At 52.4% G+C, this 21228-nt stretch overlaps 1 protein-coding gene and 1 long non-coding RNA gene across 4 annotated transcripts; one reads left to right on the forward strand and one right to left on the reverse strand.

The window, feature by feature from the left end:
* The first annotated feature begins 3960 nt into the window (after nucleotides 1-3960).
* Nucleotides 3961-18057, forward strand: ITGA2B (integrin subunit alpha 2b). 3 transcript variants are annotated; one of them, XM_025440583.3, is made up of 30 exons: nucleotides 3969-4376; nucleotides 5918-6039; nucleotides 6127-6224; nucleotides 6329-6494; nucleotides 6786-6835; nucleotides 6915-6960; nucleotides 7062-7190; nucleotides 7511-7558; nucleotides 7723-7766; nucleotides 7904-7957; nucleotides 8105-8157; nucleotides 8336-8547; nucleotides 11035-11217; nucleotides 11655-11700; nucleotides 11802-11906; nucleotides 11989-12044; nucleotides 12138-12289; nucleotides 12434-12559; nucleotides 12958-13025; nucleotides 13147-13294; nucleotides 14117-14209; nucleotides 14481-14560; nucleotides 14884-14964; nucleotides 15087-15183; nucleotides 15284-15436; nucleotides 15561-15686; nucleotides 16168-16281; nucleotides 16498-16599; nucleotides 16797-16913; nucleotides 17784-18057. In XM_025440583.3, exons 1-30 carry the CDS (start codon nucleotides 4042-4044, stop codon nucleotides 17835-17837), a joined length of 3258 nt encoding a protein of 1085 aa, XP_025296368.3. In that variant the 5' UTR covers nucleotides 3969-4041; the 3' UTR covers nucleotides 17838-18057. The 3 variants fall into 3 exon arrangements, with proteins under 3 accessions (XP_048969958.1, XP_048969959.1, XP_025296368.3); XM_049114001.1 differs by lacking the exon at nucleotides 16168-16281 and having other exon boundaries at nucleotides 3961-4376; XM_049114002.1 differs by lacking the exon at nucleotides 11035-11217 and having other exon boundaries at nucleotides 3967-4376.
* LOC125755720 (uncharacterized) lies at nucleotides 15828-21037 on the reverse strand. The gene is made up of 2 exons (XR_007412861.1): nucleotides 20855-21037; nucleotides 15828-17813 (listed from the first exon to the last, which is right to left on the reverse strand). It is a non-coding gene; the product is annotated as an uncharacterized LOC125755720 (long non-coding RNA).
* Nucleotides 21038-21228: the final 191 nt, after the last annotated feature.

Raw genomic sequence — 21228 nt, forward strand, 5'->3', positions numbered from 1 at the left:
AAGAAGGCATGTTAGAAAATGAAAGTGACATTCTAAGCAGGCAGGGTGCAGTGCAAGAGGCAGACTGGCCTGTAGAGAGAATGACAGGGACATGTGCAGGTGTCTGATCCCAGTAAGGGTTTTTTCAGCTACCTGCCCTGGCAACATGGACATACTCCCCTCTCCTACACCCTTGATACCTAAATCAGGCCTTGTCAACCATTTCCATTCTTATTTGCCAGAAATACCTTCAACTCCCCTTTACCAGCTCATGTCTGTGCCACATTTTCCTGGCCGGCCTCACCAGGATCTAACTCCTTATCCCATTTAAGCTTACTTACCCCATGTAAGCTCTTCAGAATCTGGGTGTAATTCATTTTATATTTACTGCTTTCCAGTAAAATTGTAAGTTCAGGACAAGAACTGATTTTTATACTTTTTTTTTTTTTTTTTTTTTAGTCCTTTAGAGAGTTTTAGGTAGAGTTGAACACATAAACATTTTGACTATTTAAATATGAGCAAAGAAAATATTAAAGGAGAATTATGCAAGGATTTAACAAGGAAGCATCAAAGATGATAAAGGATTTTTATATATCTTCCACATCACCTAGCTCAGTGCTAGGCACATAGAAATTCAATAATTTTTTTTTTTTTTAAGATGCTATTTACTCAGAGAGCCAGAGACATAGGCAGAGGGAGAAGTGGCTTCCTGTGGGGAGCCCAATGCGGGACTCGATCCCAGGGTACCCAGGATCACAACCCGAGCCGAAGGCAGACCCTCAACCACTGAACCACCCAGGCGTCCCTGAAATTCAATAATTATTGACTTCACGAAACCTGAACAAAACTTTGGATTCATTGAGGAATTCTAGGACTCCACGTTGATGGGAAAGTGGGAGCACTCTGACTACTATCTCAGAAGGGAGATCAACCAGCTATGGCTCCAGAGGAATACCCATGAGAAACCAAATTCTCGAATTACCAAACTTCTCTCAAGTCTGATCCTTCACATAATTCCAGTTTCAGCTGATGGTATGTCCTACCAGCCAGTCAGGCACCAAAGCTTTGAATTACTTTGACACCTCCCTACCACATCCAGTTACTGATGGTGTAATCTCCCCTTTCTGATTCCTGTCATCAGTATCCTGGTTCAGGCCTCACCACCTTTAATGGAGGGGATTGCAGTGGCTGCCCATCTGATCTTCCCACTAAGTCCTGCCTTTTTCAGTTCGTTCTATCCACAGAGAAACCGTGTAATCATCTGAAATGGAGCACAATTGGTCAGTGTAGCTCTTATTCCCTGACTTAAAAAATCTTTATGATTTTCCAACTCTTAGAGTTCAAATTTCTTAAGGCATTCAAGGACCTCCAGCGATTTGACCCCAGCCTTCCATTCCACCCTCATGCCCCAATCCTCACCTTTGGACACCCAGTGCTGAGTTGGCCACTTGCCTTTTCCCTATAAAAAATTTTTTTTTAATTTTTATTTATTTATGATAGTCAGAGAGAGAGAGAGAGAGAGAGAGAGAGGCAGAGGGAGAAGCAGGCTCCATGCACCGGGAGCCTGACGTGGGATTCGATCCCGGGTCTCCAGGATTGCGCCCTGGGCCAAAGGCAGGCGCTAAACCGCTGCGCCACGCCACCCAGGGATCCCTGTCTCTTCCCTATAATCGACCTCTATGGTCTTCTGCTCTCTTTGCTCATGTTATTTCCTGTGCCTGAAAACCTCTTCATTCTCAGACAGAAGGCAACATGGTAGAATGGTGAAGAACATGGATTCAAGTGTTTGAATCCTTGTTTGGCCACCCATTGGCTATGTAAGTTTAGGCAATTTACCTAAAACTATGTGCGATGGTTTCTGCATTTATAAAATGGGCATAATAGTACCTATTTCATAGGGTTGTCAAAAAGAACAAAGATAGGACTTCAGTTAGGCATAATGTCCACTCTTTTCAAGGCATTCTTCACTGTCCCTCTGCTGCAGTTACATGTGTTCATGTCCTAATTCTGAGCTAAGTTCTTTAAGGATCCCTGACCATTATCTTTGTATTTATCACTCAGTGCCTTGAGCAGAATAAATACCCTTTTTTAAAGATTTTACTTGGGATCCCTGGGTGGCGCAGCGGTTTGGTGCCTGCCTTTGGCCCAGGGCACGATCCTGGAGATCCGGGATCGAATCCCACATTGGGCTCCCGGTGCATGGAGCCTGCTTCTCCCTCTGCCTGTGTCTCTGTGCCTCTCTCTCTCTGTGACTATCATAAATAAATAAAAATAAAATAAAGATTTTACTTATTTAAGGGTGCATGGGTGGCTCAGTTGGTTAAGTGTCTGCCTTCAGCTCATGTCATGGTCTCGGGATCGAGCCCCACATCAGGCTCCCTGCTCAGTGGGGAGCCTGCTTCTCTCTCTGCTCCGCACTCGTGCTCTCTTTTGCTATCTCTCTCTCTCTCTCTCTCTATCTCTCAAATAAAATCTTTAAAAAAAAAAGATTTTTTTATTTGACAGCAAGCACACAAACAAGCGGAGCAGAGCAGCAGGCAGAGGAAGAGGGAGAAGCAGTCTCCCTGCTGAGCAGGGAGCCAAATGCAGCTGATCCTGGGATCATAACCTAAGCTTAAGGCAGACGTTTAACCGACTGAGCCACCAAGGCCCCCCAGAATAAATACCTATTAAAGACCTCAGTGGGATGTGACAATATTGGGCTATACAGTATACAGCAGTAATACCACTTGGTTGAAGACAAGGAGAGAGTGGAAGGTAAGTATAGGACAGAATTAAGTATTCATTCTAGCAAATCATTGCATGCCCACCACAAGCTTAGCACTGGGAATTCAGCAGTGAAGAAAGTCCAGACTAAAGTTCAAGGAGCTTCTAATCTAATAAAGGATAGGATTTTGAGCTGTGTGCTGAATTATGAGAACAGAGGAGCTGAAAGGAAACCTGAATGGCACAGGATAGCTGGGCAGGATGCGATGATGGTTAAGTTTGGTTAGAAAATATAGAGCAGAAGGAGGATGTGGCAGTCTTCCTTTACTTGGAGCAGATCTCTTGAATTTCCTTACTGTGAAACTGCTTTTTGGAGGAAGACCTGCAGTGCCAATAAGACTTGTCACTCCTCTTCCTGTCCTCTAGAGAAAATTACCTTGCCTTTCTGCGCAAAACTACTTCTCTTTCCACTGTGTGACTTCATGTTTCCGTGCTCCCATTCAGTCTATCAGCAATACCTACTAAGTGTTGGGCTCTTGGCTAGGTCCTGGGGACACAGAAAGGAACCTTGCTCTCAAGGGAGTCGTGGACACAATCATGTCCATGAATGGACCATTACAAAACAGCATGATCGGTGCTGTGCCCATGTGTGTCAACCCCAGAATACCAGCCTGAGGACTTGAAGGAGGCTTCCCCTAGGCAGTGACCCCACTAGAATTAAGTCTTAATTGGACAAGAGCTCTGTCACCTAAGACTGAGGGTCTGCCTTCAACCAGAGAAGCTGGTGTATAGTCCCAGAACCTGTGAGCCTGAAGACTCAACTCTATCCTCATCTCCTTTCCCCTTCGCCACCCCTTCACCAGCACCAGCGGCACTGCTGTGACCACACTAAGACTTGGCCTGAGATGGAGGGAGAGTGGAGAAACCTGCTACACCAATATGGCTGACCAAGGCCCTGGAAGGAGGAAGTGGGTAAGTGCGTTATCCAAAAGGATATAGCAGCTTCAGGTCTTATCAGGGGACAGCACCCCTTCCTCCACCTCTGACCAAGTCAGAGTGGGCCACAGCAATGCAGACCACTGTGAGATGGAGAGCAAGAGCTGTAAAACAACTAGAGTGGACATGTACACACCATTATAGTTCATGGTTATCCTATCCCAAGCAGAAAGGAATGGTGGCTTAGACTAGCCTGGTGTTAGTGGAAATGTGAAGATTCAAGAGACATAGTTGAAAGGCAGAATCAACAGGACTTGGAGATAAACTACTCTCAGGAAAAGGGAGGAGTCATGGCTTTCAGCCATCAGCATCCACCCCCCAGGGTGCCCTCACCCTCTTCCTGGCAATCCAAGAAACCATATGGTTCCAGGGCCTGTAGCCCTTTCCTCTGCCTACTGCTCAGCAAGTGAGTTCCAGTCTGATAAGAAAAGCCTTCCTGTGGTGGAGACTGAAAGGAAGAGGAGGCAGCTAGCCCATTCCTGCCCAGGAGATTGTGGGAGAAGGAAGATGGCCAGAGCTGTATGTCCACTTAATGCCCTCTGGCTTCTGGAGTGGGTGCAGCTGTTCTTGGGACCTGGTGCCATCCCTCTAGGCTGGGCCTTGAACTTGGACCCAGTGCAACTCACCTTCTACACAGGCCCCAATGGCAGCCACTTTGGGTTTTCACTGGACTTCTACAAGGACAACCATGGGAGGTAAGGCTGGGGTGAAGTTTGGGTGTTGGGGAGAGAGTTACTATCACTACTTCTGTGAACCCATTTGTGATAGAGGTTGAGCAAAGTGACTTCTAGGCTCTATTCAGACAGTTCTTTTTAGGAATACTGGCAGGAACTAGCTCAAGTAAAGGTGTCAGGGAGGGGCACACATGGAAAGGTGAGCACCAAAACTACAGGAAAAACAAAGGGAAGATAAAAGTTGATGCCTTCTTTTTTCCTTCAAGGGTCAGTTGTATGACCTATTCCATCTTTGTTATCTCAAAATACAGAGAGGAGCATGTGTCTTAAATTTACTTGCAAAACTATCTACCTGCCCCCACCTTGCTGTTCTATTCCATGTCCCTCTTCCCCATCAAAATTACAGATATTTGAAAAGAAACAATAGAGCATTAATGGTTGGGATTAGTCAGCTGCGAAATCAGACTTCCAAGATTAGAATCCTGGTTCCTTCTCTTTATTGTAACTACCCTGCACTACTTATTATGGTAGATGCTGTGATGCCCACCTCTGGGGAGTGGGAATGGCAGACAGCCTTCAACTATCTGACTCTTAGGGAATTTCCTTTGCTGAAGAGAGTCACCTCCCCCAAAGTCAAGTCCCTTTTCCAATGGAACCTACAATCAATGACTGATCAATGAGGAGTGTGGAGGGAGGTGTAAGGGTCTGATGTTCTCACCTCAACTTGGGACTGTTCTGAAGGGTCCTTTTTTTCTGGAGCTCTAGCTCCAGAGCTCCCAGGATGTTGCCTCATGGCTGTCAATGGGTCTGGATCTGCATTTGACCTCTTTCTCTGCCCACTCCTGCTTCTCTCCCTTTCTAAATACTGGCCTCATAGGCATTACTTAAACATCCTGCAAGCTAAAAGAAAATTATAGCATTTTTTTTTTAGTACTTGTTAAGCATTACTTGGCTGGCACCACGCAAAAATGTCCCTCATACCTTGATTTCATTTACTTCTGACATTGGTTGGTATTGTTCCCAATTTATATATGGTAGAGCTATGATTTGAACCTAGATCTACTAAAGTCTTTGGTGTTATCAGTATCCCACTTTAGAGGTGGCCAGTAGTTTCCCTAATCCTTCACCATTAAAACTAGCTCTTAGGAAAGCATCTGGTAACAGTATTCAGTTCTAGGAAGCATGTAAACCCCTGACTTTTGGTGTGGGGCACAGAAGTGAAGGATATGGAATTGGAGGGTGTGCAGAGCTTAGGAGGTCTTTTTCAGCAAGGATACAAACTCTTCATATTCAAATCAAACCAAAAGGTTATATAATACCAGCTTTACCGTTAACTGGCTAGATTACTTTAGGCACGTGGTTTCCCCACTGGGAGACGGTTTCATTGACAGTAAAATGAAAAGATTGGCCTCCATGGTCTGTGATGTCTCCTTGAGGGAAGACGATCCAGTGCCTTCCCAGGCACACAGCCCTTCCGGGTAGTGCTCTCAACACAGGCACCAGGGCAGGTGCTACCTCGGCATCTGCTCTGCGCCGCACTCACCCAGCTTTCCTACGCGCAGAGTGGCCTTCGTGGTAGGCGCCCCGCGGACCCTGGGCCGCAGCCAGGAGGAGACGGGCGGCGTATTCCTGTGCCCCTGGAGGGCCGAGGGTGGCCAGTGCACGTCGCTGCCCTTTGACCTCAGTGAGTCCTGCGCAAGGAGGGCAAAGGAGGGGCCACCCGGAGCTTGGGCAGCCTGGCTTCAGCGCCCACCCTTCTTATGCTCTCCAGATGACGAGACCCGACACATAGGCTCCCACACCTTCCAAACCTTCAAGTCTCGGCAAGGACTGGGGGCGTCGGTCGTCAGCTGGAACGACAACATTGTGGTGGGCGCCACGGAACGGGGAGCAAAGAGCAGTCGGGGGCAGGGACACGTGGGCGGGGATCCCGAGTCCCGCCGATTCCCCACTCTCCTTTGGCCCTGCTCCAGGCCTGCGCCCCCTGGCAGCACTGGAACGTCCTAGAAAAGACCGAGGAGGCCGAGAAGACGCCCGTAGGTGGCTGCTTTGTGGCTCAGCTCCGGAACGGCCACCGCGCGGAGTACTCGCCGTGTCGGGCTAACACCATGAGCTCGGTTTATGTGAAAAATCGGTTTAGTGAGTTCGGCTCCCTGTTTTGTTTCCGCCCGCTCAGGGCCACTTAGCTCCGCCCTCAGCACCTCCCCAGGAGCCGCCCAGTCCCCGGCTTTCGGTCCCGCATTTCCCCTTGGCCCAGCTCCTAGTCCCACCCCGCCTCGCTCAGCTTGGGGGCCGCGCGCCTGTAGGTAACCCCGTGGCCCCGCCCCGGCCCCCGCCCCGGCCCCCGCCCCGGCCCCGCCCCGGCCCCGCCTCCGGCTCCAAGGTATCCTCGCCCCGCCCCTTCGCTGACCCCTCCCCTCCCTCCTCTAGACCAAGACAAGCGCTATTGCGAAGCGGGCTTCAGCGCTGCGGTCACTCAGGCGAGTGGGGAGCACTAGCGGCGTGGGGGGGGGGGCTTCCAAACACGGCCCCCCCTCACTTCCAGGGCTTCCCTTTCAGGCTGGAGTGCTGGTGCTTGGGGCCCCCGGCGGCTATTTTTTCTTAGGTACGTGCCCATCTGTACACTTCACACCCTTCTCTCGGCCTGGGGAGACGGGGAGACCGCAGGCGTCTGGGCCCCCACACCCGCTGTCCCTCGCGCCGTAGGTCTCCTGGTGCGGACGCCTATTGACAATATCATCTCGAGTTACCGCCCGGGCACCCTGTTGTGGCACGTGTCCTCCCAGAGCTTCACCTACGACTACAGCAAGCCAGAGTACTACGACGGCTACCGGGGTAACACTGGCACCCCCCTCCTAGGCCTCCCAGCCCTCTGAGAATCGCCGCCCACCCCGCGGGTCAGGTCCTGAGGTGCCTCCACCCTCTGGTCCCTCGGCATCCCCGCCACCGCCAACTCCCATTTGCCCCACCTTGCCTTTCCCACCCCGGATTAGCTGCGCAGCCCCGGGCTGACCTTGGCTTCTCGATGGCCTGTTTTCCCATCTACACAATGCAGGGTTTGGACTGGGTGGTCTCTGGGTCCCCCCTTCTTCCTTGCCCATGGCCTTCCCGCTGCTTCGCCCTCCCAGAAAGATTAATTCGTGCTGTCTCTTCAGGGTACTCTGTGGCTGTGGGCGAGTTCGACGGGAATCTCAACACTACAGGCAAGAAATCCATTTCGGGGACAAAGGATAGGGAGCCCCGCCCGGGGAGGAGCGCCTCCAAGCCCCGCACCGCACCAAAGTCTCCCCCGGGTTACAGAATCGCGGGCGGGAGGGTCGGTGGTAGGGTCGAAGGACCTCATTCACTGGGGTCTGGCTCTCCCCAGAGTATGTCCTCGGTGCCCCGACCTGGAGCTGTACCCTAGGAGCGGTGAGTGCCCCCTGTCCCGCCACTCGGCATCCCAAGCCTTCGACCCCACTCCTCAGCTTCAGGAGCCCCTTTCTCACTCGGAACGGGAGGCTGTCCTGGGGAGCAGGAATGACGCGCTCCTGTGCTTGTCCGTGCAGGTGGAAATTTTGAACGAGTACCACCAGACGCTGCACAGGCTGCACGGAGAGCAGGTGGAGGCCGGTTCCGGTGGGGGTGGCCGACGCTGGGGAATTGGAGCCCTAGAATGTTCCACGGGGTTTGGGGGGGGGGGCAATGTGCAAGAGAGGGTGCCTGTCTGGGCGGGGGACGGGGATTCAGTAAGCTTCGTCTTCCTGCAGATGGCTTCGTATTTTGGACACTCGATAGCCGTCACTGATGTCAACGGAGACGGGTGAGGCTCCTACCCGTTTGGGTCCCCCATCACCAGAGGAGTTGCCTGCTCTGGGTCGCCTCCTTTCCTCCCCCACTCCCACGTAACCACCGAGGGGAGCGGGAGGGCGAGAATGGAGCCGGCGAGTTTGGGCTAATCTCCCTAACCCACCCCGTGGCACCGCCCATCCGGCCTGCAGGCGGCACGACTTGCTGGTGGGCGCGCCACTGTTCATGGAGAGCCGCGCGGACCGCAAGCTGGCCGAGGTGGGGCGCGTGTACTTGTTCCTGCAGCCTCGAGGTCACCAGGCGCTGGGCGCCCCCAGCCTCCTGCTGACTGGCACACAGCTCTATGGGCGATTCGGCTCGGCCATCGCATCTCTGGGCGACCTCGACCGGGACGGCTACAACGGTAAGGGGCAGAGAGGAGCACCGCTTGCTTCAGACTGGTTAACAGCCAGAACCAAGACCGCCGATTTGACCAGAGGGCAGCCAGAGCGGGGAAGGGCTTTTCTCTGGAAGAGTTGAATGGGACCAGTTTGTTTGCATTGGTCCAGGCAAGAGATGGTGACCACCTGGATGTGAATGTGGTCAGTGGAGTTAGAGATGGGGTGATGTCACAGATATTTAGTAGCTGGACTATTAGGACTTGATGGGTGAGTGGGTGGATGTGGAGTTAGAGAGAGGAGTTGGAAGGGATAGTGTTGATGCCTTCACGGCCTGGAGCTCAGTCTGGGTGGGGGTGGGGATGGCGGGCGGTGGGGATCAGCAGTTCAGCTCTGGGCCTGTTTGACCTTGAGGGGCTGGGGAGCATCAAACCCACGGCCAGAGAAGGCGTGTGCCTTCCCCATTCGCACCAGATAGGCGCTTGGAAAGGGTAGATGAGATCGCTGCACCTGTGAAATGAGAAGAGGCAAAGGATAAAACCCTGGGGAGCAAGAGCATTTAGGGGACCCTCAAAGGAAGTGAGTCTAGAAGGGAGACAGGAATGTCCAGAGAAGTAGGAGGGAAACCAGGAGATCTGATGGCCCAGAACTAAAAGGAAAAGAGTGCTCTGAGCAGGAGGAAGGGGGTCAGTGGCGCCAGATGCTGCTGAAAGGCATAATTAGATGAGGCTGGAGAACTATCCATGGGCTTTAGCAAGAAGGAGATCATTGGTGACAGTGACACTGATTCAGGGCTGGGTAAGGACAGAAGTCAGGATGCCATGGGGCAAGGTATGAATGAAAGTGAAGAATTGGAGGCAGTGAGTGTAGAAATGTCTTTCAACCAGTTTGTGAAAGAAGAAAGAAAAGATGATTCCTGAAAGGAGATGAGGGCCAAGGGAAGGTTATTCTAATTTCAAAGCATATGGAGTAGGTCGAATGTGGAGAAAATGATCCTCGGGGGGGGGGCGGGGTGGTGGTGAGAGAAGGAAGCCCAAGGAAGGTCCCTGTGATGCTCTGAGGGGTAGGCGGGGTTGGGATATTTAGGGTAAAGGAGTTGGGGAAAGTGAGTTCAGATTTATAGCACAACAGTTGGGCTACTTCTCTTTGTGAAGGAAGTAGGGGGCTGGGAGCTTGACAGAATGAAGAAAGTTGGAAATAAGTGCTGAGCAGAGTGGGAGAGGGGGCTGAGCAGAACTCCCCCAGGATGGCTGGGAAGCACCTGGTTCCCTAGCACAGATGGATGGTCAGGAGTCCCTGAGGCCCAATCTGCTGAGGTCTGGCCAGGCTTGCTGAGGACTGGCAATGGGGTAAGATGGCAGAGGATATGACCAGGGTGATCGAATGGTCAGAAATAAGTGAAGAGATCAAGATGCCAAAGATCAAGAGAGGGGAGGCCCAGAGTCTGGAGACAAGACTGGTCAGGGTAGACTTATTTGGATGAATTCTGTGTAACTCAGTCAGAAAAATCAATAGATTTTTCTTAAGATTTTATTTATTTATTTGACAGAGAGAGCACAAGTAGGCAGAGCAGCAAACAGAGGGGGAGGGAGAAGCAGGCTCCCCATGAGCAGAGAGTCCAATACAGGGCTCAATCCCCAGGGCCCTGGGATCATGACCTGAGCCAAAGGCCAATGCTTAACTGATGGAGCCACCCAGGTGCCCCTCAATAGATTTTTAAAAGGAAAAAAGGTACATAGAAAACAAAATCAGAAGACAAAGGAAAGACAGTTATAACCTATATATAAAAGATCTTAATTCCTGTCACATGTAAAAAACTTACAACTTAATAAGTTTATGATGATTAACAAATGCATTTTCAAGAGTGATCTTAAAAGTTATTAGTGATGACAACTCCACAGAATTAAATAGGATGAAGAGAGACACCTAGATGGCTCAGTTAAGCATCAGACTCTTGATTCTGGCTCAGGTCATGATCTCTGGATCAAGCCCCCAGTTGGGCTCTCTGCTAGGTGTGGAGCTTGCTTGGGACTCTCTCTCCCTCTCCCTCTGCTCCTCCCCACTCACAAACGCACATCCATTCTCTCTCTCTCAAATAAATACAGTCTAAAAAAAAAAAAAAAAAAGAAAGGAAAAAAGAAATGGGGTGAAGTTCCCTAGGGGAATAGGAGGCCACTACTTAATCTTGGTCGTGGTTATTTAACCTTCTGGGACTCAGTTTTTTCATCTAAAATGGGAATCATAGTGTCTAATTTTCAGGATTAAACAAAATTATGTCAATATGTTTTCCTCAGTAGATACCAAGGGCTGCTATTGTCTTTATAATAACTCTACTTGATGGGTCTCTTTTGTACTCAGTTGTAAAATCCTGGAGGGCAGGGCAGCTGCCTTCTTGACCCCATCCCTCTGCTGGTCCCCTGGGATCTGCCAAAGTGGGAGCTCTGGGCCACCTGGATACCAAACAAAAATTGGAGAAAATTATAGCAAACAGCCCTTTCTGTTGCTCCTTCCAGATGTTGCAGTGGCTGCCCCCTACGGAGGTCCCAGTAGTCTGGGCCAAGTGCTGGTGTACCTAGGTCAGAGTGAGGGGCTCAGCTCACGCCCCTCCCAGATCCTGGACAGCCCCTTCCCAGCAGGCTCTGGCTTCGGCTTCTCCCTGCGAGGTGCCACAGACATCGATGACAATGGATACCCAGGTGGCCCTAGAATGCCTCCAGCTAGCCAAGAGGGGCTCTCGGGCATTAGATGGAGATAATGAAAGACACAGTCAGGGGTCTATGCCCCGCTGAGTGTTCTGATCCTTCTGGGAGGTCAGGGGAGGCCAGGGGAGGCCAGGTCACAACTCCAGTGGGGCGGGCTGCCCAGGTGACTCAGCAGTTTAGCACTGCTGAAGCCCAAGGTGTGATCCTGGAGACTTGGGATAGAGTCCCATGTCAGACTCCCTGCATGGAGCCTGCTTCTTCCTCCGCCTGTTTTTCTGCCTCTCTCTCTCTCTCTCATGAATAAATAAATAAAATCTTTAAAAAAAAAAAAAACTCCAGTGGGGCAAATAGTGTGGGAAACCCCGGGAAAGATGAGATGAGGACCTACTGCCTCCTCTAACTGCTGATTCTGACCTCTCCAATATCTTTAGACCTACTGGTAGGAGCTTATGGGGCCAGCAAGGTGGCTGTGTACAGGTGAGCGCTGGCTCCAGGGGCATGGTCAGGGAGTGTCCCCACCATCAGAGGATCCTGGGCCAAGAGGACCCACAACATCAAGCCTCGCCCTGTCCCACCAGAGCTCAGCCAGTGGTGGTGGCCAATGTCCAGCTGCTGGTACAAGATTCACTGAATCCTGCTGTGAAGAACTGTATCCTGCCTCAGACCAAGACACCAGTGAGCTGGTGAGGAGACAGGGGGCACAGGCCGGGCAAGATTTGGGATCTTGAAGGGCCCTACCCCTGAGCTCAACTCATATATTTGCAGCTTTAACATACAGATGTGTGTGGGAGCCACTGGGCACAACATTCCTCAGCAGCTGTGTGAGTGTCATTGTGGGGACAGAAGGGAGTTGGGTCTGGGCTCATCTGGAAACTGGCCACAGAGACCCTGACCCTTCCTGTTTGCCTTGCCAGCCCTAAATGCCGAGCTGCAGCTGGACCGGCAAAAGCCCCGCCAGGGCCGGAGGGTGTTACTGCTAAATTCTCAGCTGGCGAGCAGCACCCTGCATCTGGACCTGGGCGGGAGGCACAGCCCCATCTGCCACACCACCACCGCCTTCCTCCGAGTACACCCAGGCTGGGGATGGGAAGGGTTGGGTGTGCAGGCCTGTTTATCCAGCCCTTGGGCATGAGCTGGGTGCTGTGGGTTGGGGGGTGGCCAGTGGGACATGTATGGCAGGCGTGTGGTCCGACTTTTGTCCCCTCCCTAGGATGAGGCCGACTTCCGGGACAAGCTGAGCCCCATTGTACTCAGCTTGAACGTGTCGCTACAGCCCAGGAAGGATGGAGTAGCCCCTGCCATTGTGCTGCATGGAGACACCCATGTCCAGGAGCAGGTGGGGGTGGGCAGGAACAGGCAAAAGAGGTGCGGGACCCCTGCCAGAAAGTCAGGGTTAGGGTTAGTGTCCAAGTCAGTAAGGCGAATCCCAAAACCTTGATATCACTTCTCATCTCTGATGTCACTCTAAACCCTAATGAAAACCCCCAAATCTCAAAATTCTCTCAATCCTGATACAAGTCCCATGTGTTGTGGATGTCACTTCTAAACTCTGACAAGCCTATAAACCCTGATGTCACCATCATAACATGATCCCAAACCCTGATGCAAATCCCAAAGCCATGATGTCAGCCCCAAACTCCTTTTTAGTCTCAGAACTTTGTTAGAAGTTCCTGATGTGACCCCCAAAATTCACATGTACCCAACTCACCACACACCTTGATTTGCCTCTTCTAGACTCGCATCATCCTAGACTGTGGGGAAGATGACCTGTGTGTGCCCCAGCTCCAGCTCACCGCCATCGTGTGAGGCCATTTGCCCCATGACACCCCTTCGCCCCCTGGGGCCTGATACTCTGTCCTCGCCCCCTTCCCAGACCCTGGGCCTGGATCCAGCCTTCTCTGCTTCACTCCTTTCTCCCCATAGGATGGGCTCCCCACTCCTCATTGGAGCCGATAATGTACTGGAGCTGCAGATGGATGCGGCCAATGAGGGCGAGGGGGCCTACGAAGCAGAGCTTGCTGTGCACCTGCCCCCAGGTGCCCACTACATGCGGGCCATCAGCAACATTGAGGTGATGCTTCACTTTAGGGGCATTACCATGGACCTGGGAGGTGCAAGAGCATTGGCTCTCATTTTCCACCTGAGAGCCCCAACTTCTCTTCCACATTGTAGTAAAAACTGTGATTTTTTTTTTAATTTGGAAAAGGAGTACTTACTAATAGCATAAAATCCGAGGACTATTATAAAGCCCAGACCAAAAATGGCTCAGGAATTAATGTCAGCAGGAACTTGTGTTAGAAGGACTGTGTTAATGGGAACTCTGTTAGCATTTGAAAGGAAGGTGGACTTCCTTTGGGTCTTTTCTCTCAGTATAGACAGACACTTACATGGGCATTATTTACTTTTTTATTTTGTTGATCACAGTAGTAGTAGTTTATCACAATGGGATCATGCTCTATGTAATGTTTTGTGTTTTTTATTTTCAAAAATATCATTGAAAATAATAAGGTGCTCTAGAGAATGTGACGTCCCTCAAGTCCCTCAATCTCCCATCCCTAAGAAGAGTCCCTCTCGACCCTAGCCCACAAGTCTCTTCCAGGCTTTCCAAGGGATCTTACATATATATGGGATACTCCAACCATCTTTTTTCTTTTTAATATTTTATTTATTTATTTATTTATTTATTTATTTATTTGAGAAAGAGAGAGATCACGAGTGGAGAGAGAGGCAGAGGGAGAGAGAGAAACAGACTCCCGCCTGAGCAGGAAGCCTGATGTGGGGCTCGATCCCAGGACCCCTGGATCATGACCTGAGCCAAAAGCAGATGCCCAATTGACTGAGCCACCCAGGTACCAAACCAACCATCTTCTTTCTTGAAACTATCTCCCTGAAGGGCTTTGAGAGACTCATCTGTAACCAGAAGAAGGAGAATGAGACCAAGATAGTGCTGTGTGAGCTGGGTAACCCCATGAAGAGGAACGCCCGGGTGAGACCCCAAGGCATGGGTGCTGGGTCCACTCCACCAGGGACTCATACACAGCCAAGTTTTAGGGGTCAGGCTTGGAGTCCTATAGCTCTGGGCTGGAATTCTGGTCCTCACACTCCCTGTGTTCTTGAGTGAGTGGCTTTCCCTCTCTCAGTGGGCTTCTGAGGTAATGATGGGGACGTGGAGGATGGGAACCAGAGGTCACATGCAGGACAGGGCTGCCCAGAGTGGGCATCTGGGCCATGACTTTGCCCCCCACCCCATCTCTCAGATAGGAATCACCATGTTGGTGAGTGTGGAGAACCTGGAAGAGGCTGGGGAACATGTGTCCTTCTGGCTGCAAATCAGAAGGTACTAGACTGGGAAACATTCCTAGCCACCACCCTTCCCCTAGCTGATCCCGCTGCAGACACCCTCAGATGCCCTCCTTCCAGAAGGGTCTTCTGGGATGCCCACTCTTCAGACTTCCCTGTTCCCTTTCTTCCCCCAAAGCCTTGTTTCTGAGTCTTGGAGCCCTAGAAGAAGGTCTATCCCAGGTCTAACTTCAGTGTGGCATGCCGTTTGTGGAGTTAGCACTTCCTGAGCACTCTGAAACTCTGGCCCTACCCCTAGAGAGTTCTGCCATTCACTGGGCTGGGTCCCTGACCTGCGCCTCCTTATACCCTCCCTTCTAGCAAAAACAGCCAGAATCCGAACAGTGAGGCTGTGCTGCTGGATGTGCCAGTGCGGGCAGAGGCCCATGTGAAGCTAAGAGGGTGAGACCTGGGGTAGATCAGGGAGGTGGCAGGCACAACCCTAAGGTTCAGAGGGCCTTGGGGGAGCCCCTACAGGCAAGTCAGGTGATCGAGCTCACCCTGAGGGATTCGGGCCCCTGCAGGAACTCCTTTCCAGCCTCTCTGGTGGTGGTGGCAGAAGAAGACAACAGGGAGAACAGCTCAGAGAGCTGGGGCCCCAAAGTGGAGCACACCTACGAGGTGCGAAGGACCTTCTGGGGCTCAGGCCGGGGTGGGGAGGGACCCAGGAGCTAAGCATGGGTGCTGAGCCATCTAACATCCTGCCACCACCACCTGCCAGCTTCACAACAATGGCCCTGGTACCGTAAGTGGCCTCCACCTCCACCTCTGCTTTCCTGGGGAGTCCCAGCCTTCTGACCTGCTCTACATCCTGGACATACAACCTGAGGGGGGACTTCAATGCTCCCCCCAGCCCTCTATTAACCCCTTCAAGGTGAGAGGCTGAGTGGAAGAAAGAGTTGTGGGTGAGGCCCCCAGCCCGTCAACCAGGGCCCCTCCGGCAGGGTGGGTGGGGAGGTGAGCGGCGCCTGGGACTGACTGCTTCTTTGCTTCCCCAGCTGGACTGGAGGCAGCCTACCCCCAGCCCTTCCCCCACTTCCCCGGGGTATCACAAGCGGGAGCGCAGGCAGGCTTCTCTGCCAGGGTCCAGCCAGCCCTCTGGGCTTCAGGATCCAGTTCTCCTGGTGAGCAGACTCTGTGGTCTCCAGCTGAGGCCTCCCTGGGACAGGGGACAGAGGCGCTGAGAGGCAGGGAGAGGGGCTGTCAGTGTGATGTGGGCCATGGGTGGGCCACCTTGGTCCCCCGGAGTACTCTAGGTGAATATGCAGGGTGGGGCTGGTCTTGTGTCTGGGGCCTGGTGGGGGTAATTGAATTTTCAAAGGTTCCCAGTACCTTAAAGACAAAGAAGAAATGTCAAAGCAGAGTTACAAAAATTCTGAGTGTTGAACACTGTGGGATGGCACCCTTCTTCCTGCCCTTTCTCTGCATCTCTGGGACCGTGTGAGCAGACTCATTTAGAGATAATGTCGGAAGCTTGAATCTGAGGCCCTTCCTGAGGGGGAGGCCCGAGCTTCCTGCCCCCTAGCCCCTTTCTGTTGCTGGGTCCTTGGGGTGATCAGGGGTGAGGAGTCAGAGGGCCTGGGGACCAGTGACGTATCCCCTTAGAGCTGCAAGTCGGGGCCGCATACAGTGGTGCAGTGTGAGCTGCAGGAGATGGCGCGAGGGCAGCGAGCCATGGTCAAGGTGCTAGCTTTCCTGCAGCTGCCCAGCCTCCAGCAGGTGAATGGGCTGCCGGTGGGTGGGGCTTTCTGGGGGTGGGGGCCAAGCTTTCTCCCCAGAGAGATGGGGCCACAGGGTGAAGAGGGAAGTGAGGACAAGGCTGACTTTTGAGGGGACAGAATGAGGCCAGGGGGTAGGACTCACAGCAGGGAGGCTGGGGGGTATTCCTGCAACCAAGAGGCCCGTGTAAAGGGCTTTCACTCCCACCCCATTCAGAGGCCGCTGGATCAGTTCGTGCTGGAATCGCAAGCTTGGTTCAACGTCTCCTCCCTTCCCTACGCTGTGCCCTCCCTCAGCCTGCCCAGTGGGGAAACTCTGGTGAGTATGGAGCAGTGGTGGCAGAGGAGAGGCATTCCCCAGGACCCACTGCCTTCCCAAGGATGGGGGAGGGACACCCTGGGGGTCTGAGGGGTGGCACAGATAAGTGGCTTGGTTGGCCATCCTCAGCCCACAAGTATGAGTCTTTGAGAGAGGCGGGTGTCAAGGTGATGGAGAAAACATGGGTTTGCCCTCAGGTGCAGACACACTTGCTTCGTGCCTTGGAGGAGAGGGACATTCCCATCTGGTGGGTGCTGGTAGGCGTACTCGGAGGCCTGCTGTTGCTCATGCTCCTGGTCCTGGCCATGTGGAAGGTGAGGCATGAAGGGAGGGTGGGGTCCCCAGGTGGGCACAGGCTTGGCCCTGCCCTACTTCACAGGGAGGCAGAAAGAGATGGTGACCCAGAGCCCATTCACATCTCCACTATTAGAGTATCATTCTCCAGAAGACATCTTCCAGGGCACAGACCCCTGGGAGAGGTGGCATCTAAAATCCTAAGGCCTTTCAGCCTGTTCCCTACTGAGAGAAAGAGTCACCGGGAGGGAGTCCTGGCTGCTGATGAAGACAGAGCTCAACTCCTGACTCTGTCCTTCTCCCTGAATGAGGTGGGAGGCCCGAGTACGATCCAGACCCCTGCTGGGTCATCCCTCCTTTGCACCAGGTGCTCAAGCCCTGGGAAATCATGGTGCTTTTAGGGAAAATCATGCATTAGGCTTAGAGTCATCAAATACACATCATTTTGTACTTAAGTCACATAGAGACATAATGGCCAATATTTAAGAAAAATTCAAGGGAGGGGCACTTGGGTGGCTCAGTCGTTGAAGCATCTGCCTTCACTCAGGTCATGATCTCAGGGTCCTGGGATCAAGCCCCACATCAGGTTCCCCGCTCATCGGGGAGTCTGCTCCCTCCTCCTTTCCCTCTGCCCGCCTCCCCTGCTTGTGCTTGCTCTCTCCCTCTCAAATAAATAAATAAACTTTTTTAAAAATTCAGAAGAAAAATACCAAATTTTAAAAAAAGTAACTTGTGCCATGAATTATCTCGGAATGAGGAAGGCCTCCGTTTGTGCACGCAGTGGGATCTGATTCTGTGCTGGTCCAGGGAGAAGACCTCGTAACTGGCCACTTTCTAGCATACTTCTTCAACTGATCATCTTTATACCCTGTTTCCGGCCTCTTCTGCAGGGCGGCTTCTTCAAGCGCAACCGGCCACCGCTAGAAGAAGAGGAGGAGGAGTGATGGAGCAGCTCACGCTCTGTCCTAGGAGGAAGGCTGGGGACCTGCCTGCTCTGCCCTTTCTTCAGTGTGCGCCCCCCAGCTCTGCTCACCCACGGGTTGGAGCTGTGCCATGGAGGCCTCCTGATACCCCCCTCTACCTCATCCCCCAGAGCTGGCCACTCCTTTCCCTGCTGCCAAATAAAGAGGCTGAGTCCCAACCCCTGCATCTCTGGGACCCCCAGCATGCTGTCTCCTCTTGGGTCAGGGAAGATAAAGGTACCAGGGACAGGTGATGTTAGGAGTGAGGGTCTGGGGCTGCTGGAAGTGTGGGCAGAGGGTGTCTCTGCCAGGCAAAGGTTGCAAATGACTGTCTTTGGAGAGTGTCTGGGAGTAGAGACTAGGGGTAGAACAGAGGAGAAAGGGTGGCAGGCCTCCAGGTGAGACAAGAGGGGGATGGGGTATCTGGAGGTTGGAAGCATTACAGAAGGCAGGCTGGTCCCTGGTGGACAGCTTTAAATATTTTTGTTTTGTTTTGTTATAATTTCAAAGGGATAAGCCTCAAGTTGACCTGGGATTCAGGAACATAACCAGCTCTCCCCACTTCCTTCCTTCCTTCCTTCCTTCCTTTATTTATTTATTTATTTATTTATTTATTTATTTATTTATTTATGACAGAGAGAGAGAGAGAGAGGCAGAGACACAGGCAGAGGGAGAAGCAGGCTCCATGCAGGGAGCCCAATGCAGGACTCGATCCTGGGGCTCCAGGATCACACCCTGGGCTAAAGGCAGGTGCTAAACCGCTGAGCCACCCAAGCATCCCTCCTCACTCCCATTTGAAGAAAAAAAAAAGCCTTTAAAGCTGTGTTCAGAGTGAGGAGGGGGCAAAGGGAGGTTGACTAAGCCCTCAGCCTGAGGAAAGCAGCACTGCACCAGGGAGAGGACAGCAGGCATTGCTGCCCAGCTTACCCTTCTTCCCCAACAAGGAGAAGGCTCTCCAGTTAGGAAGGAGGGTTCCAGGCAGAGAGCTCACAGGACAGCTAGGAGCAGAAGACAACTCTCCCTCTGCCCGCCAAGACTGGAATCCCAGGATAGAAGGTGGGGGGTCCTCCTGGAGTCCTGAGAAATGTGTTGCTTCATGGATTCAGTAAATATTTGTTGAGCACCTCCCATGTGCCCGGTACCATCCGTGTCCTGAGATGGAGCAGTGAAGAAGGCAAAGTACCTGCCCTTGTGGAACTTACATTCAACCAGGAGTTAAAAAGTAAACAAGTAAATAAACATATGGTCAGTGGTGGTCGGTGCTGGGAGTAAAAATAAAAGTCAGGAGATTGTGGGAGAATTGCGTGGGAGAGATAGAGCTGTCAGGGAAGGCCTCTAATGAGGTGAGCAGAGAGATGGATGAATGAGCCAGGTGGCTGCTCAAGAATAAAGTGTTCTGGACAGAAAGAGCAGCCAGTGCAAAGGCCCTGGAACAGGCTTGATGTGTTTAAGTAAAAGCAAGGAGGCCCATGGTCTGGAGTCAGGCACAGGATCCAGATGAGGTCAGAAGTGGGGGCAAGCAGGTAGCGCCTTTTGGCCATGGGTAGGACTTTGGACTAGATTCTAAGTGTTGGGGGAGGCCACTGGTGAGCAGACTTACCTCACAAGAGCTGCTGGTATTTGATTTTACCCAAAGGGATAAAAGGTAAATTTGGAAAAGAAAACAATTTGACATCATGCATGGCAAGTTCCAGAACAGGTTTTTAGTTGGGTGACTTTTCTTAGGAAAAGATTAAGCCGCTGTGATCCTTACACACCAGCCAGATTCCCTCTCCACCCCACCATTGCCGCTTCATAGCCCCAGACAGTTTATCTTGATCCAGCACAGCATTTGGTATTTGCCTTATGGACAAGACAGAAATGCGAGCTGGATTTAAAACTGAATAACTCTGATAAAGCTGAAGGAGACCTCTAGGAGGTTGTTCCAGAGCTCGGTCCTGGCCCTGAGCTGCCTGGTATTGTCCCGAGCCCCTTGAATGGAGGCAGGGAAGCTGCCCTGCACCCGGCAGATGGCTGCTGGCTGTCTGGGAGCTCCAATACAATGGGTTACTGAAGCAGATTCATGGCAGCCCTTGACAGACTGTAAAGTTGGGTTGAAACCAACAAGATGAAATTCACCAGGGATGAGTGCTAAATTCTGTGTGGAGATTGTGAAAAATTGGTTACATAAGAAGAGGACTGGAAAATCTGGTTAGATGGAGATTTGTGAGAAAGAAAGAGAAAGAGGGAGGGAAGAGGAGAGGGAAAGATTAGAAAGAAAGGGAGGGAAGGAGGAGGGAAAGAAGGAAGAGGGAGGGAGAGGGTAGAAAAAGAATCTGGTATCACAAACTCACAAGGTCCCCTTAAGTCAGAAGAGCCAACCAGGGGACCCAACCAGACCCAACCTGCTGTCCTGTGGGGAACCAGGCTCTTGCTCTAGGTATCTAGGGCCCCTTGAGGCGCCACATCGTGAGAAGGAGGAGAGAGCCAGGGAAAACCAAGAGAGGGACACGGAATGACATGAGGATTTAGCCACCCAGAAGCTGAACCATGATGACAACCAGAAACTGGAAAGAAAGAGAGCTCTGCTGGGGCTAGGGCAGGCTTCAGATGTGGGGTTCAATGGCTGAGGAAGAAGGCCAAGACTGCCATCATGAGCCAGTACCAGTGGGACCCCTGGTGATTCTCGCAAAGGCGGCTGGCATCTTTAGAAGAAATTTCCTAAGCATTATGACTGTCCAACAATGGATATTATTACCGGAGTGGAGGTGAGCCCCCACTTTTCCCTGGACCAACACCGGCCCCATTGATGGCGCCCCTGCTCCTGTCAAGCATATGCTAGATGCTTTACATCACGATCTCATGTCATCTTGAGGACAGCCCCACGAGCTAGAGACTATTACAATTCTCACTTGAAAGAGGGGGGAGACCAGAAGGCGAAGTCACTTGCTCACGGCCCAAGAGGCAGAAGCTAGACCCGCTGACCAGCTCCCACTGCGTGGGGGTTTGTGCGGACAGACCTGGGCAGTTCCTACACTTTTCGGAGACGCTCGTGACCCTACTGCCTCTTTGAGCGTATGGTCAGCAGTTGCTTTTCCTCCCAAATTCTGCACCAAATTCCGAGGGCTCCGGACCTCCAAGCGCTCGGGTCGATCGGCCCCTCTCCGTGGCAGCCGTCGCAGCTCGGGGTCTGGCAGCGCAGGGTGGGGGCCGCAGGGTGGGCTGAGCGCCCGCTGCGCGGGCGGGCGGGCGGGCGGCGCGCGGAGCGGGGCAGCGAGGGGGCGGCGCCCCGAGGTCTGCGGGGTGGGGCGCCGCCTGCAGGGGGCGCTGGCGGCGGCTCCGGGCGGAGACAATCGCGCCGAGCGGCCGCCGCAGCCAGAGCGGGAGCCGGAGC

This window comes from Canis lupus, chromosome 9 (assembly GCF_003254725.2).
Source record: "Canis lupus dingo isolate Sandy chromosome 9, ASM325472v2, whole genome shotgun sequence".
NCBI classification, from domain to species: Eukaryota; Metazoa; Chordata; class Mammalia; order Carnivora; family Canidae; genus Canis; species Canis lupus.